Here is a 24,608-nt window from a genome sequence, read left to right as displayed (position 1 = left end):
TCCAAAGATACATTTATTTATGTATAAGTTTAACAAGTAAGTACATTAACATCAAATTTAACAAGTTTGCAGCCTTTAGGTTAACCCGTAGTTATATTCATAAAACTTATAACTTATAAGCTGGTAAAATTATTAGTATGTTATACTAGCTATATCAGGGTTAAAGCGGCAACAGTAATAAATAATTTGTGAAAATTTCAACTGTCTAGCTAGCGCGGTTCTTGAGAGCCTGGAGACAAACAAAATAGCGAAGACTTAAATCCAAATAAAGCTATTTTTGTTTCGAGCTTGTGTAAAAAAACTTGAGAGGTGTCACCCGGATGGAACAAAGTTGCTTTCTATGAGAAAGAGAGAGAGTCTCACTCTGGCAGGCAGAGAAACATGCGCACGCCTCAGCGTGTTTACACACGGCATCGCAGCAGCAGCATTTTTCGCCGCGGCGCGGCGGTGCCGTGTGTAAGGGCAAATAGAAACACAAGGATACATACACGCCGCCTGTGTAAACAGCCTCACGGCTTACAAGTACATAATATAGCAAAAAGTGTCGTTACAACTTTTGGTCTTAATTTTTTCCGTCTAGCCCCCTTTCGCAACGCGCGATAAGGAACTTCGTTCCAATATATCTTGATTAATGTTATTTTTATTTTCACTTGCAATAAGCATGGAAATACCTGTTTGTCTGGAAGTTGTGCCACATAGTTCAGCAGGTCTGCGGGCAAGTCCGCGTCGTCAGCGTCGTACAACTGCGGCTCCCATCCGTAAATCTGGAAGTACAAAACGAAAATATTAATAAGGGAAGAATTTTACGAAACTTTTTGATATTTATACTTTTTGGTAACAGATTAATTTGAGCCTGTCTTTTGGTCTAGTAAGCTCAAGAAAATGTATTTGCTAATTTTAATCCCAAGTAAAATTTAATAGCAATTAAAATAATAAAGAAACTTATTAGTGCTGCACGAGTCGGCGCATGAGTACCGAAAACTATTCCACCTCAATTTTTTTATGCGATCCTCTTCAAATTGCCCTCCTGATGATATAAATTATAAATGCAACATGCCATGGCGCAACCCGGTGCCATATTGTTTAAACAAACATTGTTTAAACAATTGCAAGGAATTGTTATTTTTCAATCAGACATTTTTTTATATTCTTTATTGAAATACCAATAAAAAAGGTCCTATGACTTTTCTCGATAAAGTTAATATTTTTAAAGATATGAATTTTTAAAGGTTCGAAAAATCTCAAATTTGGGTACTTTCGACCCATGAAAAATAATTTTATAAATATATATTTAATAAAGAATATAAAAAAAAATTGTCCGGTTGAAAAATAACAATTCCTTGGAAATGTTTAAACAATGTTTGTTTAAATCTAGTTTGTTATTATTTTTAGCAATATTCCGCGAAAACAACTTCCACCTTTAAGTAAATGAGTGAGTGTACGCATAGGCATGCGTACAGCACCTCCCTCCTCCCACACTGCCTATGCGTACACTCGCATGCAAGAACTTGCAAACACCACCACCACACAAGCAATAATGTTGGCAAATCCGTGCAAGGCCCCTCACCACCATGCAGGTTGAAAACCTCGACGCGCGTTTCGCCCCAACACCGGAGCATCCTCAGGATGTGGACTCTACGAACAACGTCCGTTAACGGACGTTGTTCGTACACTCACTCATTTACTTAAAGGTGGAAGTTGTTTTCGCGGAATATTGCTAAAAATAATAACAAACTAGATTTAAACTATGGATTTCCGCAAAGTAACGCCTGATTCCATTAACAATGTTTGTTTAAACAATATGGCACCGGGTTGCGCCCTGGCAACATACATTTATATCATCAGGAGGGCATTTTGAAGAGGATCGCATAAAAAAGTGAGGTGGAATAGTTTTCGGTACTCATGCGCCGACTCGTGCTGCACTATATAATATTATGTCCTAACGTAGGTCCTAACCAAGGAAACTTGTTCGATTATTCATTAAAAATGTCATCCAAAACTAAAATTTTGGCTACCATTATCATACCAATTTTGGCACTTACTTAAAATTAATTTTCTAAATTCTTGATCGTTTGAATGTGTGATATTAATAGGGTCATATTATAGGTTCGTCAATAAAATGTACCTTGTTAATTTTGATGAAGAAGCAGGGCTGGGTGGGGTAGCCGAAGTTGTCCTGCACGCTGCACTCTGACTTGCTGTTGTACCGGGTGTCGTTCTCGTACTCTGAAAACGTTCAAGAGGTTAATATTATATTAAATCCACCATTGGATATAATCTATATAATACTTATTTATTAAATTTTGTTAGACTCGCTAAAACTCGAGAACTAAACCAATTTGGCTTATCTTAGTCTTGAAATATTGGTGGAAGTCCAGGGAAGGTTTATATTTGGAATTTGGATACAAAAACTACCTCGTCGCAATTTTTCTAATAGCTTCTGAAAGCTTTTCAAGTTTTCACCATTTTATCAACCACACTATAAACTAGACGATGTTGATGCAAAAACGGATCGTACGGATGAAAAGCCTGAGTCGCCGGACAATAGGTTTTATATAAGTATCGCTTCTTTATAAAATTGCTGAACAGAAATGTATGGAATGGATGAAAGCGTTCCTTCACTTAATGTGAAGGCATGAAGTCGACATTCAACTCAATATGTCGTGTCATCTCCATACGTTTGGTCGGCGAATCTATGAAGAAAACGTGTTGGCTAGGAGCTCTGATTTACATTCGAAATTCGACTCGAATTCAATACTTCCTTGCGCATCAAATTGCGCCAGGTTGACAAATTACAAGCAGATTCCGAATTACAACGCAATTTCCGAATGCGAGTCGAGCAGCAGGGCTTCCGTTCGAAGACACGGATTCAGAAACTTTACCGTGCGGTCAATGCCTAGCGCGGCGAGCGTTTATTGGATGTGGCGCGATGAAGTTTCCGAATCCGAGTCGAATTACTCATTGTGAGTGGGCCCAGGAAGCAACCTGCTGGTCGTCTACCAGAGGTCCGGTAACAAAACTACGTACTCACGTTTCATGAACGTGGTGAGCTCCTCCACGTAGGTGTCGTAGCCGGTAGCGTTGTCCAGGCTGTACCGCACCACCACCTCGTCCCGCGCCAGCGGCCGTGACGTCACGCCGGGGTTGCCTCCTGAAAACACGTGATGTTGGGTTAACCTTTTGAGCAGTTTTTTATGGGCAATTGGCCCACATTCTCTCCTCTGCAACTCTTGTGTCACCAGGACCGAGATCAGTTAGAGCAGTTTAGAGTTTAAGCGTGGTAGAGCAAGAGCCTGAGCCTACCAGACTTTTTAGTAAGAAGCTGAAAGTTTTTTCTGCTTATGCCTCTATACACTCCAACTATATGGAGTTTGGGTTGCAGTTACTTTAAGAGTTATATATCTAGTGGCAAAGCTGGTGTACTAAATAGTATTAACATGAGGCTATATTATGACCGATATCATCTATGAAATGTTATTTCTGCATCAGACAGCCCTGTGGAAATATGACGTTGATGACTTGCAGCACCTTTTTGCTTACAAGCAGTTTCTTACGCCGGTTCTTCTCTCCGGGATAGTTCCCGAACCAGTGTAGTGGTAGGCATTATGTGGGGGCACGGTAGTGCCCTCGCCAAGTCGACTTGGCGTCGTTTATTGAGGAAATCATTCAATTATTTCCACCCATAATATTCTGTAACTGCTGCGTTTGTGTTTGCGTCTGCCCTAGCGGCGCGGCGTGACGTCGGAGAACACGACACCTGTTGTGGAGTGATCATCCACAGCAATTAGCGAGTAATTGCAGGCTTCCTATGCACATATAACAACCGTGGACCTACTACGGTTAGAGAGAGTATAACCGTAGTAGGTCTACGGTTATACTCTCTAGTCACTAGTGTCTAGTGCCAAACTGATAATAAATTTGTATCTAGGTACTTTTATAGGGTCCTACTATATTAACTAAATTCCGGATCTTTTTGTTTGATTTTGATATTTATCTTAAAGTTTGCACTCGCAGCCCGATTGCTATAAAAATGCACCATCCCGTTTCTCTACATTAAAAATTACATTGCCCAAAAAATTACCACAATTACTTTCTTCTAGAATAGGGCATCAAAAGAGCTTAGCTAGTTCAACATACGATCTTATAACTAATAATAACAAGGCAACCTCTTCTTCCACTTACCTAGATGCTAGATGTACCTAATGAATAATGATGTTTATTCGTCGTCGATATATTTAGAAGTTATACATTTTTCCAAAGACACATTCTAATAGACAGAGATTCTGACAACGCATTACATTGTAGTTTGTTTAGGAAAGCAAACGTTAATGTACACAGTTTGTACAGTAACCTACGAATAAGTAATAACAAAATCGACCAAGTGCGAGTTGGGCTCGCGCACGAAAGGTTCCGTACCATCACAGAGCAAAAATAGGTAAAAATTGAGTTTTTTTTGTATGGGAGCCCCCCTTAATTATTTAATTTAAGTATTTAAATTTTATTATTAATTATTAAAGTACAAATACAACTGAGTATTTCGTGAATATTTCAAGTATCGTTTCCGTTATTGATATCGAGCAAAAAATAGCAAAAATCACGTTTGTTGTATGGGCAACTATAGCGGTTCTAGAGTTACAGCCTGGAGACACACAGACACACAGACAGACGGACAGACATCAGTAATAGGCGGGACCCTATTACTGAGACTTTGATGTGTGTTTTTACCCTGTGGGTACGGAACCCTAAAAACTACGTAGTAGTTATTAGTAGCGAAGTTTTTATTGTTCGTAGACCATTTATCAATTAGTTAGAAACAGAATTCTTGTATTTTTGTATTTTTGTCTGATTACAGATATTTCGAGGAGAGTAGGAAGTAGATTTAGATAACACCTCATCCCTCATATACACGTGGAAATATGATTCACTGAGCCGATTGCGGAATATAACAGTTCAGCTATATTTTATATTATGATCGTACCAAATGGCAATATCGGCGATCTATTAAAAAACATTATGATCCGTTTTATAGTTTTGAGTAATGCGTGGGCGATGATAGTATTTTCCCTAGCCCACGCTAGTATATAATAATATTAGGTAAGTAGATATCATATTAAGGGCACATAAAAAATTATATTGCGGTGCTGTTGCTTTTATGGCAGGATTTGAGCTCGGCGACCGAATCAAGAAATTCCGTAACGAAAATAAACCTAACACCCTCCCCATCCCCACTCCGACCGGTACGGTGCGGCGTTAAAGCGGTGCGTCGTCTAACGTCGCCCTCCGCTCCGGCCTCCGACCCTTGCGTAACCTATAGGCCCTACGAAGAAAATAAGCGGTAGGTATTACCTATTAGTGACTTCTCCATGAGGTAGAGCGGTCTGTCGTCGGGCAGGCACATGAACAGCCCGCCCATGCACAGCGAGAACATGGCCGCCAGCACCGCGTAGAAGATGGCGTAGAACACCACCATTATACCTGAAACATCACATTCAAATATTTACGACTGCGGTCAACGCGCGGGATATTGAGCTACTAGTAGCGGCTTTCAGCGGCTAGCGGCCTTGTACGTAAATCTATACAAAAATTTTAAAGCTGAAGAATTTGTTTGTTTGTACGCGCTAATCTCGGGAAATACCAGTACGAATCGATTTATTTTGTGTTAAATAGTTGAATATTCCATTTATAGAGGAAATCTTTATCACGCTGCGACCAAAAGGAGCGAAAAGTCAGTGAAAAATGTGGAAGTGTTTCCCTGTTTAGAAAATTATTATTCATCTTTGTTATTAATTGTTGACGGGGAGAAAGTCGCGAGAGCACTGATTTTTCTGTTTGTCCAACTGTCTATTACCTACAAGTGGTAAACGTACTAAATCAACAGATGGACAGATTTGTATACTTTAAGTTCCGGAAAGTAAACATAATATAGCATTTATGACGGCAAAATCCACGATTCGTACGAAGTAGCGGGTAACACCTAGTTATGAATATTATTCAGTTTTATGAGCACTGCATCGTGTTAATGCAATTACTATCAGACATTAACATTATTAACGTTTTAAAGCTTTCGAGTTGATTAAACTAGTCGTTTGCCAGATAACTCGATCAATAAATGACCATTAATTGACAAAAACAAAACAGTTTAGACTTTACGCATATTGTGACTCAAGCCAAGTCTAGTATACTTATCTGTTTCTTTTAGCTAGTCTTGAAGGCTAGACCGATTTTAACAGAACTTTATCTAAAAGGCAAATTGTGTTAAAAACTTACTAGGATAATATTATATTCCCCGTGTTTGCACGTTTGTCCGTCCGATGTAAAGATTTGTCTTTACATCGGACGGACAAACGTCAGTCAAGGTTTTTTATATAATGTAGATGTGTTATCATAAGGCTCAATTCACACCGGAATGGCAGAGGCGAGGCGAGCAGTTTCAGTGTCATATGATTTTAAACTTTATATTCATTATTGTAATACGTAGTATCGCTCGAGAAATCTACGGCCGCCCGTGGACGCTCGTGGCCGCTCGTGGCCTCTTGCGGCCGCCGGCGGCGGCGATTTCTCAAGCGATACTATGTATTACAATAATGAAGATAAAGTTTAAAATAATATGACACTGAAACTGCTCGCCTCGCCTCTGCCATTCCGGTGTGAATTGAGCCTAAGTCAGTCAAATTGTGACGACGCGAGCCCTCACAAAGCTCGGCTTTTAGCTAGTAGTGTCTAAACACACCATGCCGAAGATACGCGGCCGAAGCTCGGCCTGATTACGATTGCGATGTGGTACGCATACAATATAACGCGACGTAATTTCGGCATGGTGTGTCATCGGTAATTTAAAATACATTGCAGGCGTAATCATGCCGAACTTCGGCCGCGTTTTTCGGCCTAGTGTGTTGTACTTATTATATATGGCTGTACTTATTATTTATCCATACACTTAGTATGGATAAATAATAAGTACAGCCATAAGTCATAACGCCAGCTTCTTTTACTGTCGAAATAAATCTCTTTCTGGCGCTAAAAGCCCAATTTCCGTTAATTGCGCGCAAACGAAGAAATAATTTTTAACCTTCCGATTGTACTAATATGTATTCCGTGCCTCAGATCTAAATTTACACCGCCCTTCGAGCAATCAGATCATGAACTGGAATACACCCTTCTTGTTTATGAAGTATTTCCGTCGAATACATCAGCGGCCTCTGAGCGAGATTGAAAGACAGCTTTGAAGAAGCGAATAGTTGTAGCCTGTATAGAAACAAATTTAGTTTGCCATCGCGACCCTTACAGAATATATTGGCAAAATGCGGTGGTACATCTTTCGTTGTTATTATTGTAGTAGCTTTTTCTGTTGACTGTTAAAAAAGTGCTTGTAAGTTGTATAGGTAGTTATTTGGTTTGAAAATTACAATTGCTAAATGACGCACGCAACTTTGTTGCAACCAAAGTTTGTTTATCGCGCGGGAAATGTACATTTTTCCGGGATAAAAAGTGTGCTACTTTTTAGGACTCAAAGTATTTCCATAATAAACACCAAAATCGGTTCAGCGGCTTAGAATTAAGACGTAACAGACAGACACACTTTCGTTCTCACGGCTTTTAGTACTTCAGTGCGGTAACAACTCAGTCATCTGTGTTGGAGCTGACAGCTGCCTTCTAATTTAATTATCGAATTTAGATCAAAACGATAGACACTGAGTAGGTGGTGGCTGGTTCGTCGTCGTCACTTACAATTTTATTGGCAATGTTTCAGGACAACGCACTTTCTGTAAACTATAACGGAAGATCCCTGAAAATAGTACCAGTATATGGGCTTAAGTCTGCATGAGCAAGGGGTATTGGGCACAAAGTCTATTATTGTCTTCCTACAAATTACAGCGTATTTTAAGCATGTTATTATTTATAATAATAACATGCTTAAAATACGCTGTAATTTATTTGTATGTATTAATATGCATGGATGGACTGCTGATTGAATTTGATTTTTTGGTCCTACGCAAAGTCCCGCCACCCCCCGCGTCGCGTCTCGTCGTGCGTGTGTCTATTTGCGTCGCGTCGTTTTTAGCCGCTTGACGTCACGGCCTTATTGTTTCGTAAGCTGCGACTGTTGACGCCGATGACGCTCATTATCGAATGATGACCACAATATCTGACATACTATTAACAGCTGTTGTCAATATTAGAACACAGTTTATCATTTATCAGAGAAGTTGATTCATAGGTAGATGGCAGACCAACTTATTCGGTCATGTTATATTATCAAATCCATTATCCAGCCGACAGATTATGACAAAAATCTGGGGGCACGGCAGTGCCCCCGCCAAGTCAAGCAAAAAAGCGGCACGGCCGTACCATCCTTTTGTGGATAAAACAACAAGCCTGAATTTTCAGTTGCTAAGCAAGCATTGTATAAACACGGCATATTTAAAATTTTATTCAATTTGCACCAGTAGTTTAAGAACTGTAACTTGTTAAAGTTTCTTAATTTTGTCACTGACTGACTGACTGACTGACTGACCGATCACCAAAAGTCTAAGGCACTTCTAGCAGACATAGAACCTTCAAATTTAGAATATAATTAGTGTTTAGTGTCTAAATCAAGGGAAAATTTAAAGATTTCAAAATTTCTGTCCAGTTTTCTAGATACACTAACTTCATAAATAACTTAAATAACTCCCCTATAAATGTATAGGATTACAAAGTTACATTTGCGGTTTATGAATCATTGTACCCGTACCATCAATATCTCTGGTTTATCGTCGGTAGACCTCTAGAATCTAGCTAGTGTTTAGTGTCTTATTCAAGGAAAAACCTAAAAACATTTCATAATTACTGTCCAGTTTTCTTCTTCTTTCTCTAACTTCGTGAATAATTTTGTAATCCCATATGTACTTACATGTATAAGATTACAAAGTTTATGAATCATTGTACCAATACCATCGATATTTCTGTACGTATATTCGAAGGAGTAATAGTTGTACATAGGTATATATATATATATATATATATATATATATATATATATATATATATATGAAGCACTAGCTTTTGCCCGCGGCTTCGCTCACGTGGAATTTAAAAATCGCGTAAAATACGAATATTCTTGTAAACCTCATTTGGAAACTTGACGTTTTTTCAAGACTAAAAGTAGCCTATGTTACTCTTCATCCTTTCAAGTAAGTCTACATCAAAAATCAAGTCGATTGGTTGCTTCGCTAGGCCGTGAAGGAAGGACAATCAAACAAACACACTTTCGCATTTATAATAATACGAGCTTATGCCTGCGGCTTCGCTCGCGTTAAGAGGTATACAAATATATACAAACTTTCATCCCCTATTTGAACCCCTTGGGGTTGGAATTTATTAAAATCCCTTCTTAGCGGATGCCTACGTCATAACATCTACCTGCATGCCAAATTTCAGCCCGATCCGTCCAGTGGTTTGGGCTGTGCGTTGATAGATCACTATGTCAATCAGTCAGTCACCTTTGAGTTTTATATATAGGTACAGTTTAGTATGGATATTGGATAGTCATTAAAGGCAAGTAGTAGGTATAGTAAATAGTAATACTGTACACATAATGATTATATTATTATTAATTGTTAGTTTTATTTGTTTCTTACAAAAATCGTTATTGATATAATATATTTTATAGTAGTAAAAGGTACCAAAAAGGAGAAAAGTAAGACTCTACAAAAAGAAGTGAGATCTCATCAAAAACATCCTGTAAAAAAATCAAGTCTCGCAACTCAGTTTTTATACCGCAAAAATTTATGAGATCCATGCAATTACAAGTCGGTTAATTTATTCACCTACCAAGTGTACCTAGACAGACAGAAGGTACCTAGGGTACCTTCTGTTTCAAGTTATTACGTAAGATATTATCATATCAATATTAAAAATCTTTTACGTTTTAAATAAATAGATCGACTTGGACATCGCATGAAAACACAATGTTAAGATACATTGTTATCACAATTTATACATAATTATTATATTTTTAGATTTTTTAGTCTATTGCGCTCCATGCGATTGATGCAGGCCCGTAGTGCTGTGTGATACTGTATAGTGTATAGTGTGTAGTGTTATACTAAACAATCTAATATAATATGTTTATGTTACCCACTTACGATAAAGAGGTCCAATATTGTCACAATGTGCAATACTGGGCGACATGTAGGAGCAGAAGCAATTTGGGCCAGGCCTTAAAGATTTTGCACTGCTAGACATATTTATAATTTTGTACTTTGTAATAACGAACAAGTCCGACATACAGTCAGACATTTCTGATTCCCATGGAGTTAGCTTAACCTTAAACGCAACCATACGACGCGTCGCGTCGCAAAGAAACTATAAAACCATACAGTTATATAATATAAAACAGACTGAAAACCGTGCTGTAAACTGTCGCGGCCACACCAGTCAATATGTAAACCAACATGCGAGCATATGTGCGTCATCAATTTATTATATCACCTCTCCTGAAGGCCGGGATCTCTCGCCCTGAAAACTGTATTGATCATAGATAGTAATTTAAATTAAGACGAGTAATAAGCTAAACGGGAAATGATGCAGTTTATTGATAAGGTATATGACAGTATACAAGGGAAGAAATATATTGTTCTTCAATTATTTTTCGGGTGGTATCTTCCTTCAGACTCATAAAGGAATATTAATCATCAAGATTGATCTTACAGAATCTCCAAGATAGAAATTTCGAGGTAGTAAAGCACTGTCGCCAAAAGTAACACAGTAGTAGAGTCACCAGCCATCTTAACTTTCAGACCATGAAATGCTCCATCCGGCAATGTCAAACGTAGATTACCTTGGGCAGAATATTCAATCAGTCTTCAGTTTCCCATGGACTCCAATGACAACGAGATCGCTCATTGTCCATGGTTTGAATAAACTTTTGAATTCAGAACGTGTTTAGCCCAACCCTTCGCCGTCACCCATTCATTGCCGCGACCTTCGCAGCTGAACAGAGCCGCTCCAGAGTAGTCGCGCTTTGTGATCGACCCCACTGGCCTCATTGTCCACCATTCATGGGGTTACAAGAATAATATTCTGTTAGTTGCTAATGATGATATTGACCGGGGTCCGTGGCCCAAAACCTTATGTAATAACTAGACGTTGAAATGAAATGAAATGAAATGATATTTATTTGGATAAAATATGGTTGCTAGAGATGTTACATTTCGGTAGATCGCATATTTTGTCGTAGTTGACGACGTCCAAATAATATTATAATCACAATTATAATAACTAAGTAGTAAAGTTATTGACACATTTTTTGGCTGGCAATTTATAAGTAAGTAATTATATCATTCATTAGTCATAAATCATAATAATTATTAGTAAAAGTTGTAATTTCTAATTTCTTGTTACAAGTCAAAATTAAGTTAAAAAAAAATAATAATAATGTCAAAATATTCTAAATGTCAAAATTATTTAAATAAGACTGCGAATTGTCAATATAACCTTAAAACTAAGCAACTAACAATTATTTATAATTAGAAAAAAAAACATTCTACTATACAATAATCTAGATAATTTTATATGTCAATTTCATTAGTCATCACAAGGTAATATTAATTCCAATGGTCAAATACAATATTATGTCAAGATACAATAAGCAAACTATAATGTCAAAGAAATTCAATTAAACATGGCTTTAAATGTCATAAAATAAAATTTAATTAGTCACAGTATACTTTATTAATTAATTATTATTAAGAAATTCTTTGATGTCATAATATGCCTTCTGTATTAGTATTTTCTTTAATTCCCTTATTGAACGAGTTGTTGTCATTGATTTTATATGTGCGGGTATCTTATTATAAATCTTTACACACATTGCATAAGCATTATTTAAGAAAATATTTGTCTTTGGTTTTTTATCTATAATTAACTTATTCGAGTTTCTAAAAAATTTTGTGGGTACTTGATCTATTAATTGTGTAAAGACATGTTTATTGTTACTTACAAATTTAAATATTTCTAATATATACATACTTGGTAACGTCAATATATTATATTTTTTGAACAAAGGCCTGCACGATTCATATGGTGGAACCCTTGCTATGGCTCGGAGACATTTTTTTTGGACTATAAATGCCTTATTTATTTGGGTTGAATTTCCCCAAATTACTAGTCCATAGCGCAGGATAGATGAAACGTATCCGTGATAGGCCATAATTGCAGTTTGATCACTTACTGTCCACGCAAGTCTTCTCAAGACATACACGAATCTGTTTAGTTTAGAACAGACTTTGTTTATTTGTGCATGCCAGTTGCAATATTTGTCCATTTGTATACCTAAAAATACGTTCTCATCTACTTGTTGTATAATTTCATTTTTTATTGCAATTTTAGTTGTAATGGTTTTTTATTATAGTTTGTAAATTGTATGTATTTTGTTTTGTTAATATTAATTTTTAAATTATTTGATGTCAGCCATTGAATTATAAGATTAAGTACTAAATTAATGTCATTTTCGATTTTGTTCACGTCTGTTTTATTATTGAATGTAAATAGCAAAGTTATGTCGTCAGCAAATAATGTTAATTTATAGTTAGTCATAATGGGAATGTCATTAATATAAAACAGGAATAATAAAGGACCTAAAACTGAGCCTTGTGGGACTCCAAATTCATTTAGTAGACTTCTAGATTTACTATTTATTGATTCCTTGTTTAAGTTGATATATTCTATGACTGTGTATTGCATCCTATCCTTTAGAAATGATTTAATCCATTCAAGAGCCGGTCCTCTAATACCCATTTTGCTAAGTTTGTCTAGTAATATTTTGTGAGAAACAAAGTCAAATGCTTTAGTCATATCTATAAACATAACTATACAATGATCTTTATTATCCACACAGTTAATAATTTGATTTGTAATATTAAAGCAAGCTTGTTGTGTCGATTTATTCTTCTGGAATCCGTATTGTTCGTTTTTAAGTAACTTGAATTTGTTTGTTCGCGGCTCCACTCATGTAAATAGAGAATTTTGCGGACACAAAATATTTTCCCGCAAAAAGGATCTATCCTATGGCCGTTTACAATCGAAAACCAAAAATCGGTCCAGTAGTTCGTAAAATTAGCGCGTTCAAACATACAACAGGTTAAAGGTTTATACTTATATTATTCAGTAAGTATAGATTTTAAAACTTCATATTCTCCACAAGTAGTGCTAGCCGCTAACCTTAAAACTAGAAATTGTTTGCAGATTATAATCAATGTTAGTTACTGGCTAGTGAGTAGTATTTATAAATTACAGCCGTGTCCGTGGAAAATGGATTTAGAATCAATATAGTTTATCGCATGTGTAGTGTGGCTGATACCACCACCACATTGTTATCGCCGAGAGCCTGCATGAATAGCAAGGATCAAAATGCAATGATCTTTTATATAAAAATCCTAGGTATTGTTAATTATAAAATCAACAATACCTAGGAATTAACATGTCATACAAACATTTGTGTTCTCCGTTGAGAAGCACGCAGCTCCGCATCCGGATCCGAAACTTCAAAAATGACAATATGATTCAGTAAATTTGTACTGTAAAGTAACCCTAGTAAGAAAGTTTTGGGGTAGTTCTGATTTTTTCATCCCATATGTGTTTTGGGGTGCTAAATCTGAATCTGAGGTTTGCGGACAAAATTTCGTGACGCAACATTAAAAAAAAAACAAAAAAACTTTTTTTTTTCTTTTTTCCGGTATTTTGCTTAAAACTCGAAAACTGTTGACTTTTAGTAAATGGTCTGTTTACAGAAATTAAAGTACTCTACAAATATCACTATTTTGATTATTGTACAGATGAACCGTTCGGTCTCAAGTGCAAGTTGAAAATTGATAATTTGTACCGGTGTGACTGCAAAACCCACTTTTTAGATTTGTATTGAAAGGTTTTCAGTTAATTTCACTAACGATTTAAGATACAAACAATACGTATCTTCATCATTCAAAAATAAGACCAACATATCCTCATTGCCCCCAACTGAAGCTGCTGCACGAGAACATTCACTGAGAGTTTACTATCAGGTGCAGCAGCGGTTATCCAATATCCGGTCAAGCCACACCTAACGAGCAACGAAAAGACCCAAGTGAGTGGGAATGGAAAAAACTAGTAGTGGTCTCGTGTCAGTACCAACTACTTTGGAGGGTCCAAAGTAGTTGGTACTGACACGCAAGCACCAAACTCGATACTCCGGTACATTTAATTTAAATGTAAAAGGGCTGTCAACGCAATTGTTACTAGATGCAGGAAGGCGGGACTCCATTGTTCCCCAATATGCATGCGAAGGACTGTGTAACAATGTTGAGCCCCCAGAAGACAGCTCTGACATAGACGTAGAAGAAACTGAAGAAAGAGAGAGAGGTATGTTGGATCTCACAAGTTATTTTGTAGTCATTCATCTCTCCTTGATATATTATGATATGTGTCTCACCTCTTTTTACTGTCCAGGAGAACGACTACCGACGTTGACGATGGAGCAATCAGACCCTGAGCCAGGATCCGATGCCATCGAAGAACCTCAGTACGATGCGGAAGGTATGTTTATTCTCACAATCTATTTTGCAATCTTCATCTCTTCTTGATAAATGATTTAACTTTAAACTTTTATTTTCCAGAACAAGCAGAACCAGGACTCATCGTTATCGAAGAACCTCAGCCAGGGCCTTCCAAAAGACAACGGCTCATATAAATTTTGCATATTATAATTTATAATCATAATAATATATGATCATAAGTAACGAGATTTTAAGTTTTATTTTGTTACGAGTTCTACCTTTTTTTGATACCTACTGAATTTGCATAATTTTTGTCTTTTTTCTTTTTAATTACATGTGTGGAAAACCAGGTGACATTTATCAAATAACAGCATCCATAAAAATTTAATACTGAAATGTAAAAAGTGGGTTTTGCATAAACTGCTAAAAATTTACAATTTTCAACTCGCACTAGAAACCGAACGATTCGACTGAAAAAAAAACTAAATACTGTTATTTGCAGAGAATTTCAAGTACTTTAATTTCTGTAAACAGACCATTCACCAAAAGTTAATAGTTTTCAAGTTTTAAGCAAAAAACCGGAAAAAAGCAACAAAAAAACGTTTTTTTTTTTATGGTTTTTTTTTAATGTTGCGTCACGAAATTTTGTCCGCAAACCTCAGATCCTATACATTAGCACCCCAAAACACATATCGAATGAAAAAATCAGAACTACCCCAAAACTTTCCTAGCAAAAATACAACTTAACTGAACTATTTGGATTTGCGTTCCTTGACGCATTTAATTATTGAATGCGCCAATTACGAAAGTTGATGACGAAAATTGAAGATGAAAGTGCACAGTGTGGACATAGCTATTGGCAGATGGCGAACCCGCGTTATTTGGCTAGTTATGTCAAGTTAATGTTAGTCGCAATCTCTCCACTACGCTTCGCATAACGCGAGCCCCGACCAAATGTATGTCCACAATTTGTTAATGAATCGGTTTCTCTGATAGTCTCAATTTGTCCCAAAAAAAAATAAAATCTCTCAATGCTGGTGTCTGATATCTGGTAGTGTGTAAAGTGTTTCTTTCTGGTGCATATAGGGTTATACAAGTTGTATAATTTAATATTATTATGGAGTTATGCACAATAATTTGGCGTGCTCCATGAAGCTGTGGGCAGCTGAGCCCGCGCCAAGCGATCACCTGCTCTGACTGGCCCGGAACTGACGTAGTCGGAAAATGACACTATATTAATGCATCAGGCCATTTAGCCGAAACTTTTTCGTATTCGCTTCGTTATAGAATCGCCGATCAAAATGTATGGAATTGACATAAGACGAGTCGAACGTAAACGTCATATTAACGAACGCTTATGTCAATTCCATACATTTTCATCGGCGATTCAATATCGAAGCGAAAACGAAAAGATTTTGGCTCACCCCCCAGGTGTTATACCACTAACTTTCCTTATAATATATAAAAAAAATCAACACCGATCCGAAGTTCTTACACCTATAAACCGCATTCAACCCTCTACTAAATTATCGGTGGTAGGGCTGACTACCCCGGCTCTACGTTGATATAAAGTGCCCTATATCCTTTAACTCTACAATATTACATTTTCATCAAAGTTTTCAACACATACAGCTACACAAATTACTCCTGTGAAGATCACTGCAGTAATGAATAAACAAAAGTGTATTTCTCCAACTGCAGAAACCAACTCTTTAAAAAGGTGAATTGATAATAGCAAAACGTTGAAATTGTACGTGTTTTTGAATCGATTTAGTAAGGAATATAAGCTTAGTGTAATTAAAAGATGGGTTATAGCCTTATGTGCTCTACTAGTAATTGAAATCTCCTAACTCCTAACATAACCAATAATGCAACTACTTGTAATAATCTATCAGAGAATTAGCTAATAACAATAAACAACGTAACTTTATCAGCGCATTTCATAATAGTGAAATAATAGTTTATTTTTATTAAGTTTTTAGGTATCAGTTTGTTTGTTAATGTGGACAATTAACACAACAATTAGCGCGGCTATTGTCATCTAATGAGGCGTTATCTGCGTGCGATGACCGGTTAAACTTACCTATGACATTCGTATTTACACCTGCTACTACTAATATTCACTTACTAATTTAGGACTATTATTTAATTGAAGGGCAAGAAATTTGATTGAAGGGCAATCAAAAGTTTCAATCGGTTGTAGTGGTTAGACGCTAATAAATATGCTTAACGACATAATATATTAATAAAAGAACTGTAAATAAAATATTTACAGTTCCTGTATTAACAATATCCATGTTGTAGGCATATAGTGCGGAATTTTAATTTTTTACTTTTCATGACGGCGCTACGAGACTAAGAAATGCTACGAATAGCTACGAAATTTTCACAAGGTTAAATAATATATACGATTTTTTTCCAAGCCACCTGGCTTTGGAAAAACTTGTTATGGTATAATACATTCGCGGCTACAGTTATGGCCTTGTTATTTTCTAAATACCAGGATCAGAAACTTAAACTTGAGGCTCTAGCCTAGGTGCTATGTAAAATACTATAACTTTAAACTGAACGACTCTGTTATCCTAGAGAGCAGTTGTTAGTAAATATTGATAAGGCTTGCAATTATCTGCTATTCACGATAATACGTTTACTTTACGTTTAATATCTGTACACCGTGTAAAGTATATTGCATACCTAACAGCTGCTATGAACATAACACCTATTAGGTACATAATATAATTCCTAGGTTTTTTTTTATATGGGACCTCTTGTTTCCATACTTACATAATTATAATTCCTAGGCTATAGGCAACGATTTGATGGAAAATGGAATATACTGTAGAATTCTTATATAATCCGTTAGGTTTTGCCTAAATAAACTTGTCTTAGTAATATTATAAAGAGGAACAATAATTTGTTTGTTTGCATCGAAAAGGCTCCGAAACTCCTATCGTTTTTTATCAAATCTGGCATAGATGTAGAGAGTTAGAGACTATGGACATCAAATACTTATTGTCGCCAAAAAATGAACCGTGTTTGTTCAACGTCTAAACTCTAAGGGCCTGTTTGACCACTTTTTGATAAAGCTATTCACAACTTTTGGACAGATTCTCCATACTTGATCTGTCAAGTTAATTGGTGGATAGCCTTATGAGGAATTGGTGAAACAGGCCCTAAGTAATTCAAAAATAACTAAGACACAAGCTAACGTTTCTCTAGCCCGCAGCTGTACTCAACCTGCGGCCTTATCTGCGGACTTTATCAGGTGGCCCGCGTGAATTTAACCATTTTGAAATTCACATCCCTCGGCAAAATAGTGCACTTTATGACGAATAAAGTCGTGAAAATTTTTCCACTTTTAAATCACTAATTTTGAATAACATTATTTTTTAATCATAAACATTTTTGGTTGCGGCCCACATAACCAAGTCCAAAACGTGTCATGGCCCGTATAAAAAAGGACTCCTGCTCTCGCCCCAGTATTCCCTCGGACTTGGTATAAGTATTCGATGCAGTTTGATGGTTGTTCTAATGATATACTGCATTCTTAGACGTACAAGTTAAATATTGTGAAACAGTAGACGGTGATCATTTATCGATCTTCATTGATAAAACTGACAGTGACAATAAACAATCTATTGGAGTCGCCTTGATTTGATGAAACGTAATTATTGACTAGCTGCAGCGCGCGGCTTCACTCCTCTGTGACATGCTGTGAACAAGCTACTTACTGGAACTCAAATAGAAACAAAAGAATATAGTTTTGTTTTGGCGCAACACCGTTGCGGGCATCATGTAGTTTAAAAGATTTTTATCTCGCGTTTTTTTTTTTTTGTAAAAAAGTGGGCCCGTGCGAGTTTCTTACGCCGGTTCTTCTCGCCGGGTTAGTTCCCGAATCGGTGGTAGGCATCATGTAGACTTTCATAAAATATTTGCAATTCTGAATAAAAACTTTTGAGATTTGAGTTTATAATATAGTAGGTAAGTATGGATGTCTCCTATATCACAATTCACAGAGCCTGCAGGAGTCACGGATTTGACGTGTTAGCATTACACAAATCAGCTTTTGCAAAGTCGCGTCACGAGGTATCTATTTCTTCGGTCACAGCAACAGTTTGTACTTCACTTACCTACTGAACTGCAGTAGCTAAACAACTAGGCCCTTATAAAGCTTTAGAACTCTTCCTAAAAGGTAATAGGCAGTACGAAAATGATAGAACTTATAACATGCTGCTAGACCCAAAAAACCTTACTAAAATTGTATAGTAAGGCTTTTTGGGTTGGGCAGTGGGCTCTAATTATTTCCAACAGTATTTCTTTTGGTTAGCCATTAGGCAGTCTGGTATCTCGTTCAGGTAGAACTAGTGTCCAGTGATGCTGTCGGTTGCCGACCATCATATTTGGGATCTCTTCATAATAAACGGTCATAAAATATCGTCAACCCTCTTACATTTTGGTTGATTGATGGTTTAAAGTTTATCTACACATCTAAACCGATCTCATAACTATTAGGTACTAGCTGTTGCCCGCGACTCCGTCCGCGTGGACTTCAGCTTATAGCGCGCGGTAGTTCCCGTCATAGAGTAACATAATATATTATATAATATGATAGTAGGTAGTTCCCGTTGAACCATGTAGGCTACATTTCTGCAAATTGCAAAATTTGCACGACAGAGGTGCTTCCGCGGTACGCTTCCTTCAAACTTCAATGTTTACACTTACCGACATGAGACAGAAGGGCACGTCAAAACGCCCCTATTTTTGCGTGGGGGGGTTAAAATCTGGGGAGTGGGGTCGAAGTCGAAAAACAACTCTTTATTATAAAACGATACGATACTTTATAAAACGGAAAAGCTTCCTTTATCCTTACCAGCTTATATAGAAACACGTTTGAGAAACGCTTGTGTGATATAGGAGGAGCACGGCGCCATCTATTATGAATTTTTGGAACTAACTTAACCCCATTTAAAGCATTTTCACCCCCTTACAATCCCTTTTTAACCCCAGTTAAAAAGTAGCCTATGTCCTTTCTCAGGCTTTAGACTATCTGTGTACAAAATTTCATTACTATCGGTTCAGTAGTTTTGGAGTGAAAGCGAGACAGACAGACAGACAGAGATACTTTCGCATTTAAAATATTATAGTATATATAGTATAGAGTATAGATAGTATACATATGGAAAAATAGCTAGGTAATATGGCAAACTTGCCGGGGAGGCGCACTTTGCCACAGAACTATCGTCTATATAGATCTTGTGCTGCGCGTCCCGTAGTTCCTAGAACCTATCATAAGTCATAACCCATAAGCCATAAGTGTCATAGCCCATTACGTAGCGTGTAATAAAACTGGCCAACTGCGTGTCGGGCCACGCGCAATATAGAGTTCCGTAGTACCTACCGCTAGTTTTTGATAATTTTTGTATGGTCAATGAATGTACATTTATAACGTGTTTTACACAAAGAATTCTATTTAAACTGAGGTTAAACTGAAGTCTTTGGTTTTACACTACTAACAACATCATCTCAGTTACGTTCGTTGAAATTTGAACCAAAATTTCTTTATACTTCGCTGATTATTTTTTTTAGTTGATCGACTATTACTCAATAACTTATGAAGTCTTCTTAGCCGTGATACTTTTTTTTTCGCTTTTCCAGAGCCAACCGTCTTGCTGGTAGAAGGGGGGGACACTGGACTCTAACGATTTTTTCCACTTTGAAACTTCATATTTCCCTAAATCGGAAAATGATCTATGATAAACACTCGTAATATTTTTAAAAAACCTATCCAACGATAATCTTAATGCAAATAAATGATTGATTGATTGATTGATTGAATCCACACGGTTGGGTGGACTCGAAAAAAATCATCCCCGCTTGATGAGTACCATAAAAATATTTTTTTTTAAGATCTTATGTACCATTTTGTCGGCATCAGAAATATCTGCATTCATGCCGAATTACAGCTTTGTAGGTCCTATAGTCTCTGAGTAAAGTCGCGGACAGATAGACGGACAGACGGACAGACCGAAACTATCCTTGTTGACTACGGAACCCTAAAAATCATCAGTATTCACACGTCGCGCGTCGGGCGGCAATAAATGTTAACTGTCTTCCGGCTCGGCGTGTCCGGCCGTAAACCACGTCCCTACCGTCATGGCTGGCCCTTTGGATTATTCCACAGCCCTAATGACTAAAGAGGTGTAGGTCAGGTTCGCCCTACGATTTGGGGTCAACTCAGACCCTATCGCGACGCGTATCGCAATTCTAAAGTACATATACAGATTTTAAGACAAAAGTGGCATATTATTTTTATTTTCTTATTCTTCTTCAGAAAGAAAAACTTTTTATGCTGGCCATGCTAAGCCTACAGGAAGTAAGCATAGGTAGTAAAATGTAATTCCATACGCTAATTTAACATACATAATAATATCATACATAGTACCCAGTACCCACATAACTGTTACACTACACCACAAATTACGTACATGTGGCACAGCAATAATTAAAATCGATTATGGTAGCTGGTTAACGAACGCTACAATCAAGGAAAACTACAAAGATTTCGTTTTTATAATGTTATCCTTGGTGACACATGTTTCTAACTACTAAGTAAGTAGTAAAGTAGAATAGCGCTAGATTAGTCTTATATTATTATTATTATGACATAGTACCTAATGTACGTAATACTTTGTATGTGTGTTGCAGTCATCTGGTTAAATCTGCGATTCGATTGAATGACTAGCGCATTCATTGAATGAGTCTATTCAATTGAATTACTCAGCCGAACGTCGATTTAACGATCGTCACTATTCGTCACTCAACGTTCACCTGATTAGCGATTTTTAACATAGCCCTTTGAAGATAGCTAGTGTCCGACGGAAGCTTCGGCTTCGGCTTCGGCCTAAAACCCGGCCGAAGCCGAAGGTTTCGCCGAAGGTCCGAGCAACCGTCGAAATTGAACGAACTGTTACGTGTGTGTGTGAAATGTGAATCGTGATTCGTGAGAGAGCGACGCGACGGACCGGTCGTGTATGGAGAGGGCGCTGGGAGTCACTGTCAAATACAATAAACAAACACTAACTTCTTAATAAATCATTTAATTTTTTATTAAGAAGTTACTGTTTGTTTATTTTATTTTTTAGTCTAGTTTCAGTCTAGTCGAGTAAAACAAAGACTGATTGATTGGTCTAATTATTGTTATTTGCGAAATAATAAAGAAATTATTATTTTTTACAATAGCAATAAAGTAGTTGTAGAATGCGTGATAGGGAACCTAAGAGATTTCTGCTGGAACTTATTCAGGGTGCTTAGCGACAAAACATACTAAAAGTCCTTAAGTCTAGTTGGTGAGCAGGAGTGAGGGGAAGGTGACAAAAGTCTAAATTTTTGGTTTTTGGCTAATAACTAAAACACGATGCGTTGTAGCCTAATTCTGATTGAATAGTAGCTTTACCGCTTCTATGCTTCGTTCAGTAAGTGAGAGTGCTGTAAACACACCCCCCATCCCCTCATTATACCCCTTGACGCGGCAACGCACCAGTAGCACCCCTGGCCCTGGTGTTGCATTACGATAACCAGTTTCCATCAGATGGAACATACACTAATTATTGTTAGCCTGCTTAGTTAAATGTATAAAAAAAAAACATTCGGGAATGAGCTAGTCAGCTACATTTTTTCCTACAATTACCTACATTTTGTAAACCTTCTGTAGTAAACCTTCAATATTGAAGTTTTGAAATAATTTTAATATTCATTGTAGCTTGTAGACAATTTTGAACAAAATTAATTACTGAGAGTCGAGATTAAGATTATAAACCTTCGGCTTTGGCTTCGGCCGAAGGTTGTGGCGATTGCCGATTAATCGGCTTCGGCTTCGGCCAAAAATAGACCTTCGGTCGGACACTAAAGATCGCTAACATGAAATCAGTCATGTAATTGAACGTATTTCACTTTCTTCCCACTGCGGCGCTAGTAGTCACTAAAACAAATATGGCTTCAAACAGCTCGCACAGCTGATAGCCACAGAGTACTTTATTATATACTGATAGCACTGTGTTGATATTTTGTCGATTTTTACTTTAATGTGCTTTTTTTGTAATAAAATAACATAACAGCGTTTTACTACCCGTTAACGACTACTTAAAAAAATTATAGCATCACATTTAGCGACTTCACTGTATGACATTTATTCAAAACGTTAAACGTCACAGTCAACGTCCGACGGCGACCGACCTTAGACATCTGTAAACCCAGAACCGTCCGAGGGCGCAGATAAAAAAAATTGTGATTAGAGAAGAGAGTGACCCCCCGCCCAAATGTCAGGCTGCGACCGTGCCTGGTTACATTCCTGTTCCTCAAAATCCTCATCCCCATAGGCTTGTCACCACATTCATTTGTTTCATGGCGGTTTGGAGGGCCGTGGCCGTGGCCATCGTGACGAAGGTCCTACATTTAAAGGTGCTGGATGAGTTCAATAACCCTACTTGTTTGCTTGACGCACCAAAGAAGGAAACAAACATAAGAACGCACAATCCGTTATCCAGTATAGACTACCAAAATTGCTGCCGAAAGGGGAGTTTAGTAAGCCTAAACTATTTTAGGATTTTAGGATCATGATCACTCAAATCATTCTGATCATTATGGACAACCCATTACCTAATTCAATAAGTAGGTGTAAGATGAAACCAGTAGGTTTTTTTTTTTTTTTTTTTTTTTTTTTTTTTTTTTTTTTTTTTATTATAAAATTGGGGCCGTCTATAGACTGTTCGTCCATATCCTTTTTTTGTTATTTTATTATTTAGATTTTTCGCACCAAGGATAATTGAAATAATATTATGAATTTTAATTAATTGTGGTCCATCACGCCATGGACACTTTTTTTTTTTTTTTTTTTTTTTTTTTTTTTTATATATATATATATATATATATATATATATGTGTATATGTATATTTAATAGAATAGAGTATAATATGTTATACATATAATAAATAAATATATACATTTATTGTTTTATAAATTGCATAATAATAATATTAATGTTTTGAACGGTGAGGTCCCAGTCGGTGTGAACGGTGAGGTCCCCAGTAGGTTCTGTTAGTATGTACTTATTATGATATTTTATGACTACCGAGCAGTAAGCCTTGGTGTCGACTGACTTGGTATCGGGTAAACATTTTGCACACAGCACAGTGTCACTTTAATAGATACCTAACACGTCTTTAAATTTTGTACCTTATTAAATAATGCGAAAGCTTTGAACGGATATAATACAAGTCCTGGGGAGGAACATAGGACAGTTTTGATGCTATAAAATACATTAGGGGTCCCCCGCAGTGAACGAATTTAATCAGTAGTAAATATTTAGTGTAAATTCTACTAGTCAGTCCGCGCGATCAGCTGGTAACAACAACTCGTTGTTCGCTAATGCTCTGAGATTTATTACTTATCATGCCTCGTCGATATTTGCATATTATTACATGATTATAGTGCACCATGGTACAGTGCTGGGCGCTGGCATTACTTGGTCCGCTGAGGGCATGGGTTCGATGCCTGGTCGTATATGTTGTGACTAGACACTTTATCGATTAGTTTGCTGATAAATAGTTATATTTTTTCGATAAGTCATTAGTCAAATTAAGATGTTATGTGGTACTTAAAACTTAAGGCGCGTGTGAAAAGGTGTCCGAGACTTAGTGATTGCTTTTACGGTATACGCATTATAAAATATTTTTGAAATGAATGAATCTACGCGAACGTACAAGTAAACGTCACCGGTCACACAAATCGTCAGGATGCAATATCGGGAATATTGCTGTTTCCACTGAATCATGAAGCCGCTGAAATATGCAGCCGCGCAACTCACCCCATCGTTTTGGCGTGCGCCCCAGGAATGTGTTGTCGTCGGGATCATAAATAGACCTGAGGATCCTCTCGCCGAGGGGCAGCTTCTTGGGCGGCGCCCGCGCCCACTCCGTCACGTCCACGCCGTTGGACTTCCCGGCCATGGGTGCTTCGAGTTAGTTAGAGTAAAGGAGGAAGCGCGCGACCGGCGCTCGCGGCGTTTTCGTCGCGACTGGCGGTCGGCGGGCGCAGCG

The 24,608-nt window shown here is 37.2% G+C and overlaps 1 protein-coding gene and 1 long non-coding RNA gene across 2 annotated transcripts; one reads left to right on the top strand and one right to left on the bottom strand.

Moving 5' to 3' along the window:
* Positions 1-597: 597 nt before the first annotated feature.
* LOC121726576 (sodium/potassium-transporting ATPase subunit beta-1-like) lies at positions 598-24,586 on the bottom strand (the record flags this gene model as incomplete). Its single annotated transcript, XM_042113994.1, has 6 exons — positions 24,377-24,586; positions 5,347-5,475; positions 3,032-3,151; positions 2,126-2,226; positions 668-764; positions 598-617 (listed from the first exon to the last, which is right to left on the bottom strand). Coding segments are annotated over exons 1-6 (609 nt in total), but the record flags the coding sequence as incomplete, so codon positions are not given.
* On the top strand, positions 14,467-14,759 carry LOC121726585. Its single transcript, XR_006035557.1, has 2 exons — positions 14,467-14,553; positions 14,634-14,759. It is a non-coding gene; the product is annotated as an uncharacterized LOC121726585 (long non-coding RNA).
* Positions 24,587-24,608: the final 22 nt, after the last annotated feature.

Source organism: Aricia agestis, chromosome 1 (assembly GCF_905147365.1).
Source record: "Aricia agestis chromosome 1, ilAriAges1.1, whole genome shotgun sequence".
NCBI classification, from domain to species: Eukaryota; Metazoa; Arthropoda; class Insecta; order Lepidoptera; family Lycaenidae; genus Aricia; species Aricia agestis.
This window is presented reverse-complemented; position numbering and strand designations above follow the sequence as displayed.